General features: G+C 36.9%; 1 protein-coding gene across 17 annotated transcripts in view; it reads left to right on the top strand.

The window, feature by feature from the left end:
- SPTLC3 (serine palmitoyltransferase long chain base subunit 3) overlaps positions 1-19,766 on the top strand; it is a 115,319-nt gene that overhangs the window by 58,341 nt on the left and 37,212 nt on the right. For 16 of the 17 annotated variants that reach the window (XM_035322741.1, XM_035322743.1, XM_035322739.1 and 13 more), the window contains 5 exons: positions 1,344-1,535; positions 3,084-3,238; positions 3,971-4,119; positions 14,351-14,475; positions 16,677-16,770. In XM_035322741.1, coding sequence (XP_035178632.1) covers positions 1,344-1,535; positions 3,084-3,238; positions 3,971-4,119; positions 14,351-14,475; positions 16,677-16,770 — 715 coding nt within the window. The remainder of the gene's footprint in view (positions 1-1,343; positions 1,536-3,083; positions 3,239-3,970; positions 4,120-14,350; positions 14,476-16,676; positions 16,771-19,766) is intronic. The other variant, XM_035322755.1, reaches the window with a different exon arrangement.

Genomic DNA, 19,766 nt, shown 5'->3' on the forward strand with positions numbered 1-19,766 from the left:
TTTTTTTCCTTTTTTATGTTTCTACAAAATCTTTACATTCTATCCTGTATCCTGCATTTTTTTTTCCTTTTGGGAAAACACTGTAAATCCAAGATGGGACAGCAAGTTACAATTGAAATCAAAATCTTCTGAAGAAAAAGGTAGCTTGATGCAGTATGCTAGGTCTAGCAAGTGCAGTGAATTTGTGGTTGTTCTTAATATAATTACTGTATTTCAGCTTGCTGCATTGCATAAATAATCTTTTATTTTGGCTCATCCATCCCACAGGCAGTAATGGATTAATGCTATTTCTTCATATGGTTGTAGACTTTCCTTTAGAATATGCTCAAAAATGGTCCTTTTTAACAGAAGGATTATATTTTTTATTATTTTTTGAATTGGCAAGTTGGACATTACTAGAAAGTAATGGGAAAATGCTGTCATATTTTGTGGAAATAAGGGGTCACTTCTATTTCTAAGAACAATCTGATAAACATTCTGAATATAGGTTGGTCTGAAAAGATTGCAGTTGAAAACTTGAGCTTATTTCACTTGAGAACTGCCAAAGTTTTAGAATATTCTAGAGACAAAGTAATTTTGTCCACACATGGTTGTAAATTTCTAGGAGTCAGTCATAATAGCATGACAAATTCCAGCAAACAAAGAGTGTGCATTTGTCTGTGTGTATTGCCTTTTGATTCTTTTTTTGTTGTTTTGTAATACCCTTAGAAGTATGGAAGAGGTAACAAAGTATAATTAAAAGCATTTTTGAAATTGGAACAGAAATGGAAGGCTGGGATCGTTGCTGTGTTTGGTACTTCCTCAGATCTGAAGAACAGTATGGTGAAGGTGCCCTGTTTTAGGCAGGATTTCCTGTTTATGGGTTAGCTGCTGTAGCAGGTTACACAAGCCTTTCAGAAGCAGCATCAGGCCAAGTGTAGGTGAGTTTTCAATGCCGCCCTTCCCTTTTTATAGTTTGGTCTTGCAAGAGCAGAGTATTGTGGTTTGCATTTAATCACCTTTGAAATAATTGTCCAATTAAACAATAATATGTTGCCAGTCTTTCATAAGTTTCCAGTGTTTCAAAATAGACAAGGGAGTGGTTCTGAAGACGCCTGCAATTGAAGACATTGGTGGAGAGGAGAGAAAATTGAATGTATCTGCAGTGATCAGTACCACTAGTAGTGTTAGAAGCCCTCTCCTTCAAGTATAAATTGCATTATCTGATATGGTGAGAGGTCTAAATGCCTCTCCTGCTTTGTTGTATATTAGAGGAAAAGATTTACTTCAAGGTTTAAGGTTTTGGTATAAACTTTGATCAGCTTAAGTGTTATTAACCACAAGTTTCTGTTCTGTATTTTCAGAAGAATGGTGTATCAAATGGAACTCTCTACAAAAAAACATTTATTGAGCACTTTGAACAGGCACCAATGTATGTTGCAGTTCTTACTTTCGTGGGTTTTGGAGTGGGCACAATATTTGGCTACCTGCGGGATTTTATGAGAGCCTGGGGACTAGAAAAACGTAACATTGCTGAAGAGAGAGAACAACAAAAAGTACGTATAAAAATGTATGTATGTATCCACAGTTAAGTTTTTCCCTGCTTGCAAGTTACATAGAATAACCTACCAAAGTAACAAGTAAGACATCTTTCATCTTAGAGAAGAGCACTGTGTTAGGGATGAGAGGAATGAGACACACTGCAGTATCATTAAACACATCTGTATGAATATGCACATATATACATATATTTTAAAAAATCATAATTTTCTTATCTTGTTCTAAGACTGTCAGAATACTGTCAGCAGAATAGAATCTCAATGTCTTAGGTCAATTCACAGAAAAAAAACTCAGAAACCCCTTATTGTTAACTATATCATCTCTCTATATCTCTTCAACCCCCATCTTTCTTTGTGCTATCTGGTTGTCTTACCTTGTCCTTTCTAGCAATAGGAAGAACTAACATCTTTGTGATTGCTCACTTATGTTTGTCCAACTGCTGGTCACAAAGCACTCAGGAATCATTGTCCCAACACAAAGCTAATGGGGACTGAATTTTTGTGAGTCCTGACCTAGAAACATTTTCAGTCTGCGTAGTCTTATGTAAAATTTGCACCTCAACAAGATTAATTGCGTTCTAACTTCATTTAGATTTTTTGCTGCTCCACCTCCTCTGTGCAGTTTGAACTGTGACTTATTATAGCACCTGGCATAATGGAGGAAAATGTACATAGTGTTACTGTTCCTCTTACAAATAAAATTCCCAAAATAATGTTTTCTGATTTGGCTTCTCAAAGATGCATGCACTGCCAAATGAAATATACTGGTGCAATCTTTATATGAGCATTCTCTTGGAATATCTTTTTCAATTCACTTATTTTGGCCATTCATGCACTATTTTGGTTTCAGACGTGCTAATTAAATCTTGAGACTATCCACCATGTATTTACATGCAGAGAATTAACATGCTCAGTTAATTCTCCAGTCTTCTACTTATGTAACTACATGCCATGCTATTTTACCAGTGCATTGTATCCAATGTCTAACACGGCTGTATTTCTGTTTCATATAAAACTTTGCTTTGATTCTGTACCTTTCTTTTAGTTTAATTTTCAAGTTGAAATCCATAGATAGAAACTAATCATCAGACAAACTCATTGTCATAACTGTCTGCATGTCCAGTCTAGACCAATAATGCCCAGACCATCTGGACTAATTTTAACCTAACATAGCCAACATTTAATGAAATACAGTGAGATATTTCTCTGTTTTCAATCTGCTCTGCACATAGCAAAATGTTCAATTTGAAACATTTGGATTCTCCAAGCGAGAGTATCATGACTTCATTTCGAACATTCCAAATATTGGAGTGAAGAATTAGGCCAACTTGTGGACCATATGAAGTTTTTGTTTGTTTGTTTGTTTGTTTTAATAGTTCAAGGTAATTAAATATATTTGCTGATTGGAGTTGTGACATAGGAACATGTGGTTGTTGTAACCCTCTGTTTACTAATGAATTGGTTTTTCCTTTGTAATGGGAATGACTTGGGTTCCTTAGCAGAGATTTTCCTAGCGACATAACCCTGTACATGTTTTCAAACCAGGATTTTGTGCCACTTTATCAAGATTTTGAGAACTTTTACACCAGAAACCTCTATATGAGAATACGTGATAACTGGAATCGTCCAATTTGCAGTGTCCCAGGGCCGCAGTTTGACCTCATGGAACGTGTTACAGATGATTACAACTGGACATTTAGGTGAGTCAGCTTACACTCTGCAGGTGTCAGCTTCTTAAGAATTGATCCCGATACATCTGCAAAGCTCAGAAAGGTGCATCTATCCCATAATACCTAAATCCTAGATATATCCATTAGCACTTTTTTTCCAAAATCAATACAGTTCTGACGATCTGTCCCCTTTCTTCTGAATATTGTATAGCAATGCAATGTACAAGGCACTGAACTCTATCAGAAGTGAGATTTGTTTTGCTATGTCAGCACAAGTAAAACAGCTTATGCTTCATTTATAATAAATCTTTAATCAGAATATTGCAACTAAGTTTGTTGTATCCCTTGGTTAGGATTTAAATAATAATTTCTTGCATTGCATAAGTGCTCTTTCTAACTTGCATAGTGAGTCTCTAGCAGTGAGTTTTAAGTACTTTACAACTTGAAGATTTCAGTATATCACAACTGTTATTGAGTTAAATGATATGAAAATCTACCATGTAGACAATTTGTAGGTTGGCTACACTAGCAATGATTTTTTTGTTTTGTTTTGTTGGTTGGGTTTTGGTTATTGAAATTGCCATTTGACCTGACAAAAAAGGGAAAGGCTGGAAAAACGTGTAAGATGTTAATGATATAAGGACTGTCAATTCCAAATATGAACCTGACAGTGGAACAAAGCATGGGAATTTTTTTCTTTTGTTTTTGTTTAATGTGCATGGGAGGGTTACAGCATTCTTTAAAATTTGCTTTGATTTGTAGGTTTACAGGAAGAACTATCAAGAATGTAATCAATATGGGTTCTTATAACTACCTCGGCTTTGCAGAAACAGAACCTAATGCTTTGAAAACCGTAACCAAAGAGTTACAAAAGTATGGAACAGGAATCTGCAGTACCAGACAAGAAATGGGTGAGTAAACAGCTAGATTGCCACCAAAGTTTCTGTAACTATATGATTTTTTGTACAGGTATCTTGAAGGAACTGGAAACTTAGGGAATTTTAATCATATCAACAAGTACTTTTTTGAGTACTAACAGTGGTATTTTATTATCATGTAAGGATTTTTTTTCAAAGGAGAAAATATTACTCTTAAATATTACTCTAAAAATATTACAGTTTTTTAGAAAAGTAAAAATTTCCAGTGTGCATGTAAGGAAGAGATTTAGGAAGGTTCCATCTCACTTTTTTGAGTTGATGTGTCCTTTAAGAAATAAATGTTTTCACTTTCTAGGCTGCATGTGGTGTTATCTTCAATCCTATATTTTTATACAAATCCTTTTAATAAACCATTATTAACCATGGATATAATTATGCATTTCCAATAGTGCAATCAGCCTGCATTTCAGAGAAAGCAATTTCCATCCACAAAACTCAGGAGGAGGTTTCCCTTTAGGCTTTAACTTCCTTGGGAGCTCTCAAAAGAGAACAGTAGGCTTCACAACATGGAGAAGTCCTTTATAGACTTTTTTTTTTATCCAACAACCTGATTTTTCTTTTGCATTTTGTATCTCTCAAAGCAATTTTTTTCCTCCCAAACTCTCATGAAAAACAAAAACTTTCTTATTTCTTTCTTTTATTTTAAGTCTCATTTCCAGACCAAAAAAAAAAAGTCATTACTTATCTTGTCATCATGGTTTGATTTTCAGTAATAAAATTGTCATTTGCAACACACTGAGAGGGTTTACAGATTGACCCTACTTTCTTTTTGTAGGTGACCCATGTGGTGACTGCAATATATTGTTTAACCTGAATTGCATGCATGCTTGAAAGTTGTCACCACTACTAGTCATCTAAGGTATTCAAGGAACATTTCTATGTGTCTTTTTGCCTTGAATTCTATTTTGTCTGAGAATGTTTTGGATTGTTTTCAGTACTTCAAAGAATATGTCTGCTGTTTGTTGTTCTTTATCTTTTGCTTTTGGAATTCCTTGATTTTGAAGACTTGCAATGACTTTTAGCTTACTTTTTTTAAAAATAAAAAATAAAATAAAAAAAACTGTCTTCAAATATTAAGTCATAGAATCATTTCTGTTGAAAAAGACCTTTAAGGTCATCAAGCCCAACCATCCGCCTAACGCTTCAAGTCCTTGCTAAACCATGTCCTTGTGCAGCACATCTTAAGTGTCTTTTAGATGTTACTGCTTATCTCCATCTAGTCTGTTTCAACAGCCACAGTGTGCAGATTTCTAGGACTTTATCTGAATTCCTGGTCAATAATCCTGAAGTGAATTTTAGGGAGCAGATGTGATGAGAGGATTCATTAAAATAGAGAAGCATGGTGTTAAGACCCGGCTTAAGTCACATAGAGGAGCAGTCATAGCATTTTCTCCCAGGCAGATAGCAGAGGTCCCGTGCTTCTGTGGTCAGTGGAGAGACAAAAGCTGCTGTGCAGTGCAGTTCTGCACAATGGTTACTTCAGTGGCCCTGGCTCTGCTGGAACCTGTCTATCTCCAATAAATTTATAAAACAACTTAAGGAATATAGCTGCTTCTTACCAGTGTGGATAGCCTCCCCCCCCCCCCACGTGTGCTGCTTCTCCTTCACATTCAAGCAGATTTGAAAAGTTCTGTCTAAATGTCTTTGTTTGTTTGTTTTATAATATATGCATACTCTTTTAGAAGAAAGGGAAGGGTCTGCTCTCCGAAAGGTTTATTCTTTAGTTAAGTGCCATCTTCATCTTAGCAAAATAGAACAGAATGATTTTGTTCTTGGGCAGATAACATTTCAAAACTTGGCCACACAAAAATAACTAAAGTGGTGTGTGAAGTATGAATACAGTGATCCATAGGAGCCTGTACACTATAAATTGACTATCCTAACTCAAGGAAGCACTTAAACATATTAGTAATTTCAAGCTAATTGGCTTTAAATCTGCTGTTCTGCTTACATGCATTTAAGGGTCTGGCATGCTCAGGGCTTTACCAAGATCTCTTTCAAAGCAGTGATAGATTTCTTTTTATAAGGATCATTCCACTACTTTGAGAAGATTTCGGAGAGAGGGGAAAATAAAAAATTAAATAAAAAATAAAAAAAGGGAAAGAAAAGAAACACAATGATTCTGAGTGATGTTTGAAAGAATACATGATGGTAAAACTGTCTTCTGTGGTCTAAACTCCCCCTTTCCTATCTGTGCAGATTATGGAATGTTGTCACATCAGAAAGTTGTTGCAGGCAGTTTGTTCTCAGAATAAGTTAATATGAAAATTTTAACATACCATTTTTATATTTACAAAACACTATTTTATTAAGGAAATGTAGTGAATGTAAAACAGTTATTGTCTCAGAAAAGTAACTTCAAACTGTGTCTAAACATAGTTCAGAAATTAACTTCAGTGAGAACTGTGAAGCCCTGCTCATGTTTTCTCTATAATAATAATCCCTAGATCACTTGAACAGACATTCCTGATTAAGTACAATTATTAGGAACCTGATAAAAATAGCATCTGACCTTCTAGATCTGCTCTACATAAGAAGATCCTAGTCTTTTTTCACCATTTTTAATCCTGCGTTCTTTTTTAATTATAATAATAATAAATCACTTTCTTAGCATAACAGTGTCATTTAAGGCACATTCCTGAGGCTTTTGTGGGACTTGCAATCTGAAAGAAAAATATTTTTTTCTTTTTTTTAGCCCAAGCAAACTATCTTAGGAACAAGAGCTTAAGCTTATAAGTAGTAGTTCTGTGAAAGCATTAGCTGCTTATTTGATGGTCAGAAAGCAAACCAAATACTAGAAATAATTAGGAAGTGAACAGAAAGTTAACCATAGAACCTCCATATGCTACTACATAAAAGCATAGTTTGCTGTCATCTTAAGTACTTTTGCACAATTTTGGTCAAAAACATTCAGCAGAACTGGAACAAGTCAGAAAAGGGCAAAAAGTATCATCAAAGGTCTCAAGCAGTTTCTGGGTAAAGAACTACTGAGCTAACTGTCTTCAGCTGTCAGAAATGCCAGGCATTAGGCTTGGAAAGAGCCTGGGGGGGGAAATGACAGAAGTCCTCAAAATGATGTGTGACATGGAAGAGTGGACAGATGGCTGTTGTTTCTCTTCCACTACAAGACTTACAGGAGTTTGTATGAAGTTGGCAGATTTCCATCTAAATACAGGAGGCAGCTCTTCAACCAGGGGTCTTGCAGACCTGAGGAACTCATTGCAAATAAGGTTTTAGATGCCAAAACTTAACAGTTCATTGAATTCCAGGAGACACAGGCTATGTAAAGAGCAAAGATCATTGACAGCTACAAAAAATACCAGAACTGTTATTTAAGGATATCCTTTTGCTGAGATTAGTTAGAAGCTGGGATGCTATTTTTATATGTATATGCATGTATGTATATGCTTTTCCTGTTTTCGTTAATCCCCAGACATTGGTACAAGATGACTGTCAGATGAAAAGTGATGGGCTAAGGGGACCTTTCATGTGGCACAGTGCATCTAATACTAGTTGCTTATCACTATTTTATGTAATTAGTATTATTGCTAATGTGCCTATGACTATTGTTGTACAATCATTAACGCTGGACCTGTGGATTAGCAAATCACTATACAAATCTGACTCGAATCAGGAATGTGTGCATATTCAGATTTCTATAAAGTTAGACGTTATGATAAGGGTAGAGTATAAGGAACCAAGGAAGCTGTGTTCGTAAGGTTAGTAACCCATCTGTCTTCAGCCTTTCTGAGGACACAAAGGTTAAAAAGAGATTAAGGGAGGAGACTTGGGAGACCAACAAGAAAGTGGGGCACATATACTTGGAGCACGTCGTCTTAGAGCAGTAGCTTCAGTGAATGTGTGAAAGTGGCTATCTGTAGATGGCAAAAGATTCTGGCATCGTGGTCTGCTTAGAGGTGAAGGAATTTTCTTTTCCACGTGGCATATGTGATGGAAGTAGTCCCTGAAGGATTTTGAGGGTGAAAAGTTAAGTATAAGTGGATTTCTTCAGGAATGTTCAGAGGAGGTGGAGATGTAGAATGAGGACCTTCTTGGTCAGAGGGACAGGCTGGGAGGAATGATAAAAGCATTTGTGTACAATGGTAAGTGTGTTCTGAGGGCATCTGGGAATGGCAAGGTTAAGCTTACTGAAGTCACAGGAAAAGATGCTGCATTAGCTGTCTGAGGTGTCAAGGGAGGATACAAGTGAGACCTGCACCCACCATACCTGACAAAACTGACCATGGGCGTAATTAAATTAAAATCGCTTTTTGTCAGCAGCACTCTCTTACATATGCAGAAAAAGTCCATTTTTCATTTGACTAGAGTTTTTAGCATTTGACTAGGGAACCAATTTGGACAGAAAAAGTACGAAGTTCTGTTTTCCACTGTTACAGGAGTAAAAACTTGATCTGAGGCAATAATTTTTGAATGCTGAAGGATTTGAGTAACTGAAAACCACCTACTCAAGTAATTGGTGTACTCAGAACATTTAATTTCATGAAAGTAATTTCATGCAAACTAACAAAAAACTATTTTATTTGTTTTAATCTTCTCAGAAGTGTTATTTTTATCATAATAAAAACACTAACAAATAGGTATCTAAATAAATTAGAAATAGCATGTATTCCCTCTATATGGCAAAAAGAATGACAGTTTGAATGTAAAGTCTTATCCTTCCTTGCAAATCAATGCATTTTAATGGCTAGAGTGGGAGTTGGCCACTGCTGGAGAAAAGGCTCACAGCCTTTTGTCTGAGCACATCCTGTCATTCTTATGTTTATTGTCAGACTTTTCGAAGGAATGTAACTTCAAATTAAGGGGAAAGTATGTAAATGTCTGCAAAATGATTATTTAAAGCTGTTTCTCACTTGCTGATTGCAGATGAGAATAAAATCGGTAATTTAAAACTTTTTTTTTTTTTTTAACAAAGCAGATTATTGTGCCTTAACCACTCCCAGGCTTATTGCCAGGGCTGTGATGGGGCTGTCACGTGAGCAGCTAGTAGTTCCAGTGCTCTATTTATCTAACTCACCATGATTCCTTATGGAGATGATATATATGAGTAACAGGAGCAAATGTATCATTAGTGCTATTTAAGCAGCCAAGCAGGATTACTGTCTTTTTGAAATCCTTCTCCTGTGATTAAGTCTTGGACCAAAAGACAAGACGGAGCCTGCACAGAACATTTGCAGGATGATTCATTCTGGAGGGCATGGTTAGGAGCTTACCTTTAAATACCTACCTTGCACTTGGTTGTATGGCTTTTTGTTTGTTGACAATTTTTGATATTTGATTACCCAATTTCTAAAAAGCAGATCAGAAAGCCTGTGACAACATTTAAATTACAAAAGTAGCTTCATCCCCTTCATATCCTTCCATTAGGTTTTAAGTCCTAATAGGAATTTCTAGTATCAAATTCAAGAAGGTATAAATACTTGTCTTTTCTTTTATACCACTTCATAGCTTTAATAAAAGCAAGGGCCCATTTTAAACTCAGTACTGAACACACAGAGAAATAAATGGTTCATTTTTCAGTTAGGAGGAAATGGTAAGGAACTAAAGTTCCTATAGTTCAGGGTTTCCAGGTAGAAACTTAAGGAAAAAACGCCGTCATATTAAATGAGAATTAGTGTGTATGTATATTTCATAATCTCAGCTTTCTGGTAGGACAGAGTATAGATTAGGAAACAGTTAACAAGGAATTTTCCTTGTAAACCCTTGTAAATAAGGGTTGTGTGGTATCTTTTAAACCTAAAAGATCTCCAATATATAGTGTTAGCTATGTATGTACAGATATTTATGCTGCTGTCCATTCTCTGGCAGTAGACAGGTTGGACTTCAGCTGTGTTTTTATCAAGGTAGACAAAATCCAAGAAAATGTAAAGATCCAAACTAAACTGGAAGTTTTGTTAAAAATCAGTCTCCATTTTTCTGAGAATCAGTAAGTAACACGGGTAAATTATTGGATCAGTGACACCTGTGGTATCTTTCTGGTATGGAAGCCCCATGAGCTGAGAGCAAAATTAAGAATACGTGAACACTTTCCTTTATTTCAAGTGTTTCCTCAAACCCTGCTTCTTTAGGGGATCTTTCATACGCACGCAGTCGTAAATGAGGCATTTGCATAACACTGCTATGTGCTCCTCTGCCTCTCATCACTGAGTATCATCCAACAAGTTTAGGCTTTGCTCTGCTAGTGGGCTCCATGTGACAGTGATACCATCTGGATCATTCAGTTTTTCTAGAGCTACTTGAAAAAGTAATACACTTACTACATCTTTCTTCATCTTCCAGTAACAACTTACTTAATCTTCCTTTGTAAAAATGTGTATGTGTTTCAGTATTTTTTTTTTTTTTTTCTGACAAGTACCTTACCAGAATGAGTTTGTGGCCTGAAGTTTCCAGTGTAGCAGGGACGTTTAGGTTTCTTGTTTTGTTCCCTGTGCAGCTTAAGGTACCTCTGACAAACCATAGTTTTCATAGAGTAATGGTTCTTATTCGCATTGACAAGTCATATTAGGATTCCCGGTTGCTGTTCGTACATGGAATTGACTTTTATGGGAATCTGTTCTTTTTCTTTCAGTGGCTTCCTGTTTTTATCAATTTACTCACTTAGATTTTGTTTATCTTGAAGCAAACAAATATTTTCCTTTATTCCTTGAGTTTCAGAAATGAAAATGAAAAATTGTATTAAAAGGTACTGCTGACGATGTTCACAGTTTAACCAGCACATGTCATTGGTGTGTAAGAACCTGAAAGACTTCATTGGGCAGAGTGAACAGTGGTATTACCCACCGTATTCAAGCTGAAGGAAGTGTTAAAGCTCAATAATAAAATACGTGGACTGAGGGAAGTGAATTTTGAAGCTTTTTGTATCCAGTAGTAGGCTGTCAGTGACTTTCAGTCCAAGAGCGTGGGTAAGACTGTGAAAGCCTGTCCCAGCAGAGTGTGGTTCATGTTTCCTGTCCCCAAAATGCAGTGGCAAGTTAAGGTAGGAAACTAGGTCACCAGCATTTGAAAAGGAGGGGATTTACTTTGAAAAGGGTGGGAATCTGCGGAGGCAACTAATATTGTGAAAGTCCCCACTTCTGATAAGATCTTTGATTTTACTTTCCATAACATTTATATAATCTTGAAACAAAACACCTGTTGTCCTCAATTGCATACAATTGTTCATGAGGGAGGAATAACTTTCAAAAGAAACTAATTTGTCTCTTAAAGGTTCAGGTAGCTTTCTCTTTTTCTTTTTTGCCTTAAATCATTCTCAGTAGGATAAGGTACATTTGGTTATATCCCATTTCTCAGGTCAAACCAAGCTGTAGTCAATGTAAAAATAAAAAATCAGAGCAGGTAAGAGTAAGAGGAAAAAATTTTAATGTCCCTATTTTTGTATAGGGCAAGTATAGAAGGTATCCATTTACACAGTGTACCTGTGTATTAATAGTGATATGCCTAGTATACCATTTTGCATTCACTAGATCATGATGCTGGTTTGAATCCAGCACAATAGAAGACATTTTCTGGGTTCTGATTCCTGAGTCGGTACTGATAAGGTTGTGTTTAATGAAGACCACTGAAATTACTTTCTTATGTAGCTTGAGACATAGCAGCTTGTGCCTGTGGGAAATTCCTTCAAATCAGATTCGCATCAGTCTGGTAGTGCTGCTTGTGCTTTTGGGGGATGTTGCTGTGACCAACAAGTTCCTGTTCCAATAAAGCATATCTATTCTCTCATTTTTCCACCAGCAGAAATTGTTGTGATATAATTGTTGCAGTTTACATAGTGCCCAAGGAGTGACCTGTGATGGAGAAATCTTCTGATGTGATTAAATAATTGCATAACTCATTAAATAAATACCCCTTTTACTCTAAAACTGGGAAAATGCACTCTGGTATGCTTTTTCAGATCTGTTCTTCCCAATGTATATGGCTATCACTAACCTGCCCCTGTCAGTACGGGTATTTATCATATTGCTCCTCCATCACCTCACCTTACCCACCTACCACCTACAGTATTGCCATTCTGATTAAAATAATTCAAACCTAGGGCTGATTTTGCAAATCCTTGTCATTCAGGTTTTGGTGTTGCTAAACCAACCTCTTCCAATTTGTAGTCCAGGATTTGTAGACAATAGTGATATACGATATCATCTATGTTCAATGCGTTAAGGTTAGTAGATAATAAGTAGGAATAGGGCACTTTCAGAATGTCTGATTCTTCCCCATCACGCAATCACTAAAAATGAGTCAAAAGTGTCCTGTGCATTTCTGGTTCATCTAATAGATGCTTGACCAGAATAATTTGTAGTGAGTCAGGCAGTCCTTATTTGTAAAAACAGAGAACATGTTGCAACCCCAAAAAGTAATTTAACTCCACCCCAGTAGTTTCAGATTTACCCCTGGTAGAGTCAGGGACAATTTGCTCATGCTTTAAAATGACTGCCTTGCAAAGCGTGCACTGCTTGTTTCTCATGCTTTCACAAACCTACTTCTGATTCAGTCTGTCACCACAGTGTGGTTGGCTCCAAAACTTTCTTTTCAAACTTCATCTTCTCTTCATCTGTCCATAGCCAGCCAGTGACAAAATAGCACCTGCAAGGAGCACTAGTGTAGTTGCAGGGAAAAAAATAAAACACAAAGCTAACTAGAAATATACCCTGAGACCTACTGGGCTTACAAGTCAAGGCATAGAGCCTCCCACACACGTGGTTGTGACCTGTCCAGCAGACAGCTCAATTCTGAAACTGGTTTTGTGTTTTGTGGAGCTCAGCTACTAAGCACTGGCTGTTTGCAGGGCTGGCACATATCCATGCACATCCTGGAATCTACAAATACAAAAAGTAGCCATCCTTGAGGAGCTTCATGCACAGTCAGCTCATGTTTACTGGAGGTTCTCTATATTTAATGAGGAAAAATTAACAAAACCACTACTTTGCTGCAACGGCTGAGTTAGTACTGCTGCTGCCATTTTGTTTTTGTTGTTTTTACTGAGCTTCCCTCCATGATAAAGGTAAGATCATCTTCCTGACTTGACATTCTTGTCAAGGCACTCAGCCAAGCTTCTGCTTTCCTCCATTCTTCTGCCCTTTGGCCATCACAGTAAACACAGATTTCTTATTCTTATTAATTGTAATTCATTTTACCTATATTATTGTGACATTGATTTGTGCATCTCAAGTGAGGTGAGATGTTCACTTCCTCAATATTTTCTTCTCTTCCCTGTTTATTCATAGGAGAAATGCTGTCAGAATCCACAGGCCACTCTTTTCTTTCCCGTGTATCACCCTGTAAGAATTCCTCTTGCCTTGCTACCTGCAATGCACAGCCAGCCAAAGACTAGAGAGTTGGCAAGCTGAGATGATTCATTACTGTTCAAAGTTAGTTGTTATCTGAATCTCTTTAACACTGCTCCCCTGTTTGTTCCCCTTTGTATTTTGTTGTCCTCCTTTGTGAGTTGGTGCGGAAATATACTGCTTTTGTTGGATGGTTGGAGCATTTTTGATTTGGAGCCTCCAGGCAGTAATATTAGATAAGGAACATGCAATAAAGAAGGCTCTCCAGTTGTTGCCTTGGCATTTGTTTGACTGATGAGAGGGAAGAAAGAAGAACAGCTATCACTTGTGAAGAGTGGCATGGCTTCTACCTTCCAAAGTACAAAAGGATGGAGAAAACTTTCATTTCTCTATCCATATAACATCATAATTAAAAATTTTATATACATACATACAGGCACACAAGAAAAAAATGGAAGAATTTAATTGCAGTAATTTTCTGCTTTCTCATCTAAAAAAAAAAAAAAAATCAAGCATATTCAAGTTGTTTGTCCTATGCTTCCTGTAAAAAGGAGGAGGGCTTTTTCCTCACTGAGGGAGGAGTAGGGAGAAGAAGCGGAAAATGACTCTTCAGGATAAACAACATCAAGAGTTGTTGCTATGAGAAATGGAAGCTTTTTTTTTCTCCAAAGCAACTGCTTTCCTACCTTAACAGCAACAATATTTTTAGCGTTAGTAATAGCTTGTTTGCATCCTTGTTTTTTGTTTTATTCCACATGCACCAGATACAAATGGAAAAACTTAATTAAAACTAAAAAAAAGAAAAGGTTAATGACAGTCTTCTCGACTGTTTTTTTGTATGTTTTATGTCCTTAGAATTAAAAACTTTCAGTCTAATGAGATTTAAGATTCTTTGTATATTTCTGCAGGTACCTTAGACAAGCATGTAGAACTAGAGAAGCTTGTGGCCAAGTTCCTTGGTGTAGATGATGCTATGGTGTTTGGCATGGGATTTGCAACAAATTCAATGAATATTCCGGCCCTTGTTGGGAAGGTGAGTACTTCCTGAAGGAACACATGGAACTGTTGTTTATTAATTGTTTTAACAGCAGTATTCTGGGCAAGTGTTGAGTGGAAAGGCTTGACTGAAGGAAAAAAAGAGCATGATACTGGGAACCCCTGCGTCTTAATACTGATGACCTTGTGACTTGAAATATGCTTCTTTGTCATATTTTCTAGCTCTGGGTGTTCCTATCACACACATCTAGCATCTGGCTGGGGATCCGGTCTATGGTTTTCCAGGTTCTCTTAGCCAAGTTACCTCTTCCTAAAAAGTGAGCATGTTGCCTCCCATGTCTTAGGTGTTGTTGGATGAACTCTTTGGGACTATTTTTTTTTTTTTTTTTAACCTACTTGCACAGAAATTGAGCAGGAATAATTGTCCAGATGCCTATGGTGAAAGATGGTGATTAGGATAATTGTTTACAAACCTTTCAGAAAAGACAGAACAGTGTTCAGCATTCCTGATGAATGGATCTCTGGCCAGCCCCTGCAAAGAAAGCTGGCTGTGAATGCAAGTCCAAAGTTGAGGCAACGTGATAAAAGTTGGGTTCTTATTTGATGTTGAAGGAACCTCATCTTTAATTTGGAGTACCTAACACAAAGGCATGAAAATTCATCCTCCCATCCCTCACAACTCCTGACATAACAAGCTGATATACTGTGCCATTAGCTGGGAAAGTTGGTATCACCTCTTCGGTTCAGGCAAACGTGAAACAGTATTTCCCTCTTGGTGGAGATGGAATGAACTCACTGTGTGGTGTATGATCAAGATTTCTTCTAAAGCACCAGACAAGAGGTGAAGTCACTTTTTCACTCGTTATTGAAGAAGAATCCATCTTTCACAATAGACTTCTAAAATACATATATACAAAGATTGGGCGGGGGGGATGTTTCAGCTGCCCAGGACTTGAACTTCAGTCTGCAATGTTGCTGGAAGAGTTGTCCAGTAATTTTGTAGGAAACAGATAAGAACTAATAGAGGTAAATTTATGATATTGTAGACATATATAACAGCATAAGATAACTTCCCATCACCTAGCTCTGAAATGATTTTCCCTCACTTAGCTGGCCTCATGTGGAAACTCAGGACTTTTTTGGAGGTGGGATATTTAGATACAAGTGGCATAAAGATATTGCTATATGTGTTATGTAGAATGTAACTATATTCAGTATATATTAATATATATCATTATGAAGTGTTATGTGTTGCAAGTATTATGTAATTGCCATATGTTTGGGAGATTTATTCTTAAATTTCCCCTATAATTAGCCTAGCAGCTATTATTTTCTTGTCAAGGTGCACATACCTAACTCTTACTGTTGGTGCTGTATACCAGTATTTAGGCAGATCTGTGTACATGTCTCATCCAAGGCATAATCTGTGTTTCCAAAATAAGTATTTGCCTAATGTTGTATTGTCCTTTGACTGGGTAATGAAACAAAACAATACAAGATGTACAATAGAAAGGAGAACTAAATTAGAGTTCCAGCTTGAATTTCAGCTGTAAATGCTGGCTCTTGTTGATATAATATACAAAGTTACTTTTCCTGCATTTCTTATATTCCAAAAAGAAAACAAGTTTTCATCTGAGTTAATTAATGAAAAATATACTTCAGGTGAACTGTATATTCATTTACCAGAGGGAGAGATTCTGCTTGGTGCCTAGGCTCCACTTCTGTCTTAATGGAAGTGGAATTTATGCAGCAGCAATCCAACCTGATCTTATTTCTGCAGCTCAGTGTTGATGTCAGTCCAGCCTCAGTATCACTCCTCCTTACCTTAGTGTCATGCGGCGACTTGGGGTGGTTGACTTTATTTTTCTTGAAACACAACATAGACTTTAGACAGATGATAGAGGAACCAACATTGCTTGATTTGCCTATAAAGCAGTTGACCTCTGTTAGGGTTTGACCTCTGTTAGGGTTATTCACCACTTTCTAGTTACAGGAAATATTTGTCCCCTTTGCACCTCCTGGGAATTCCTGAGAATCCAACTTTTTTTTTTCTTCCTGCCTGCCTTTGCAGTGGGTCTTTGCTCACTAATAAAAGTGGCAGAAATTCCTATTCACATCTAATGCATACAGTTTAATTGGTGCAATGCTATATTATAGACATAAATGTATGCTGAAACACACACACTTGTCAACAGCCTCCCAGTTCATGCAGATGCTGATTGTACTCCTTCTCCACAGGGCTGCCTCATTTTAAGTGATGAGTTGAACCACACTTCCCTCGTTCTTGGTGCAAGGCTTTCAGGTGCTACTATTAGAATCTTCAAGCATAATAGTGAGTATTGAAGTTGGAAATGTTTAGAGACAGATGTTCACACCTCAAAGGCAAGAGTGCTTTCTTTCAATGCATGCTCTGCTTTCTGTTCCCAGATAATGCTTTTATCCAGGCACAAAAAATAACTGTTCAAGATTAAATGATTTTTGATGGGGGAGAAAATAACAGTGTAAGATAATAATTGCCATTGTGCATGATCTGGGATATCAGGTTGGATCTTAATTTTTGAAATCTGGAGTCTTAAGCTCCTTGTCTTTTTGACATGCTGAGTGACTGTGTGTTGCCATAAAGGTTTTATTGTTATTGTCACTACAGCAAAATAGTATGAACAAACTTACAGAAATGTACTCTGTGTTTCCTGACTCTGTTTCTAGCAGGTTTGGTGCAACCAGAGTTACATTAGTGTAACATTCCTTTGAAACAGCTACCCTGAATTTCTGGAGGGGGGGGATTATACCAAAGATATAGATGGTTACATTAAGAGCATCATCCAAATATTCTTTGAAGTATAATTTTAGTATAGAAATCACACTAATGCAACCCATTAACTTTGCAATCACATAATTATCTTCAAAAATACTCAAGCTTTTTAACTTTTATTTAGTTAATACTGCTGTGGTCACAGTCAGAGACATTGTGACTGGCTTTGATGACAAGAGCTTGTTCTTTTCCCTTAATCTCCATTGCAATTCCCCTTCACATCCCTACTGCTGCCACCGGGCAGTGATTGCAACAGAGGTTAAGAAGCTAGAGAAGTGGTGAGGAATGAGAAAAGAGGTCTGATCACCTTTATTAATAACTAATATGGTCGCTTCTCTTTATTGTGTTATGTTCAGCCCTGAGGTGAGCAAAAGTGAATTATACATGTACTGTAAAAGGCCTAAGGATCCCTTGGAATGAAAAGCACACTGTAATTATAATACAAGATGTTGTTATAATTAATATCTATTCATAATTTGGGCAAGAAGCAATTCCTGAAGATCATATAAGAATTAATGATCATGTGTATCAGAATGTTTTTACAAAAGTAATTATTCATGTATTAGCCTATAGCAAGCCCCAACTTGTTCCATTTCCACGAATTTAGATATGCTAGGCATGGTTGCTCTACCGGTCTTCTCTCAACTCTTCCTTAGTTTGTTTGGTACCTTATCCCATTCAAACTTAGGTTTGCATTACACTTTGTGGGATGATCTATCACTACACAAACCCAAATATTCTCAGCTTCTCCATCCATCTAGTGTCGCATGCAGCACAGCTGGCTTGTGCTGCTTCCCACAGAATTTCAAAGAATATTTCAGTTTAAGGAGTGTATTTCTCTCAGCTGCTAGGCAAGCAGTGAAGACTTCACTTTGGGGAATTCAGTCTTTATCCATCCCTCAATATTTCACTCCTCTCCCAGGAAGCTGTTACCAACCAGCCTTTACTTGAGCTAATGCCAAAGGAAAGCTGATGTTCTTTTGTAAATAATGTGTGACCCTAGAAATAATAGTTACTGGTCCAAAAAGCATCAAACCAGCACTGGAAAATTTAGACAGTGCCTTTGAGGGTCTCACCAAACATCAGTGGAAGCCTGGTCAATGTTGCTTTGGGAAAGCTCATTGTTTTCTAGATTAGAGATCTGATCTGCCAAAGTCAGTCTTTTATGCTATTTCTGAGTTAACACCTTAACTTATTTTTCAAAATGAAACTGAAGAGTTCTGCAAATACCATTTGAAATTTGAGTGGCATCTTTTTTCATCACAATTTTGTAGCCCTAAAGTCTTATCCTAAGTGGCACTTTAGAGAGCACTTTGTGAGAAGAAGCTTCACACATTCAGGCTTTTTCTGTCAGCCCACTGTGAACGTCTCCATGTTTCCACAGTTAGAAAATTTCTTACTTTCATTTATTTATTTATTTAATCATACCCATGAGTTATGCATCAAGAAATCATCCTTGTCCAAAACCAAGAAAACCTGGGAGCACCTAATGAATGTGGTTGAAGGTAATTTTGAAAGGATTTAAAATGTACTTCTTTAAATAGTAGCTAGTAAACTTACAAAAGTTACTGCTACAGAAGATTGTGGAAATGGACAGGAGCTTCAAAAGGAATTAGAAAAAATCGCAACCAAAGATTCATACATGGATATTAAAAAATATATATATATCATCAGGGATGTGTCTTTTAACATCACTAAAATGTGAGTCGAGATTAATGGAGGAGAATGAGGGGAAATGACCATAAAAAGCACCCAGGCTACATGGATTTCTGGTTGCCACCATCAGCGAACAAATACTGGGCCAGATGGTATGTGGGATCCCTCTGGCACTTTGTGGAAGAGAAGCAGAACATCCTTCATATATCCTTGACCACATTTGTAAGAACAAGTCAAGTCATACTATCCATTTCAGGTACAATTGTCACCTGCTATCATCAGCAAAGAAAAACATTGTTTTGTAGCTTTTAAAATTGTATGCAGAAATACATCTATGACCCTTTTGTTTTGGGGAAAATAGGATGTGTGTTGGGGGAAGAGAACAGTGGAAAGATAACCTGGCAGGATTGCCTTTGTGTAGAGTGCACAGTTTCACACAAAATGAAGCAGACAGTATTGTTCTCTATGGATGTGTCAGAGTAGTAGAATAAAAGTCAGTAGAGCAAATCAATTTAGGGGGATACATAGCCTAAACTACCGTCTTATGTTGGGAGGGTTCTTTTCAGTTAAATAGGTACTTGTTTGTTTTGTTAGATCAGAGTTGTGTTGCTTGTGCTCCCAAGATGTTTATTCTCACTCACAGATATACAGGATATATACTGGTGTGCAAACACACGCCCAAAATGTCCAACTATGTTAGTACTGTCATTGTCATGCTTACAAACAGGAATTAAGCCATTATCCGTGTCATACTAGTTGATGAGAAAATAAGGTTCCTTATGCTGAATTGGCCCTGTGGATGAACAGAAAACTTTGTACCTTGAGTTATCACCTGAAGAACTTCAATAAGCATTAATTTC

This window comes from Oxyura jamaicensis, chromosome 3 (assembly GCF_011077185.1).
Source record: "Oxyura jamaicensis isolate SHBP4307 breed ruddy duck chromosome 3, BPBGC_Ojam_1.0, whole genome shotgun sequence".
NCBI classification, from domain to species: Eukaryota; Metazoa; Chordata; class Aves; order Anseriformes; family Anatidae; genus Oxyura; species Oxyura jamaicensis.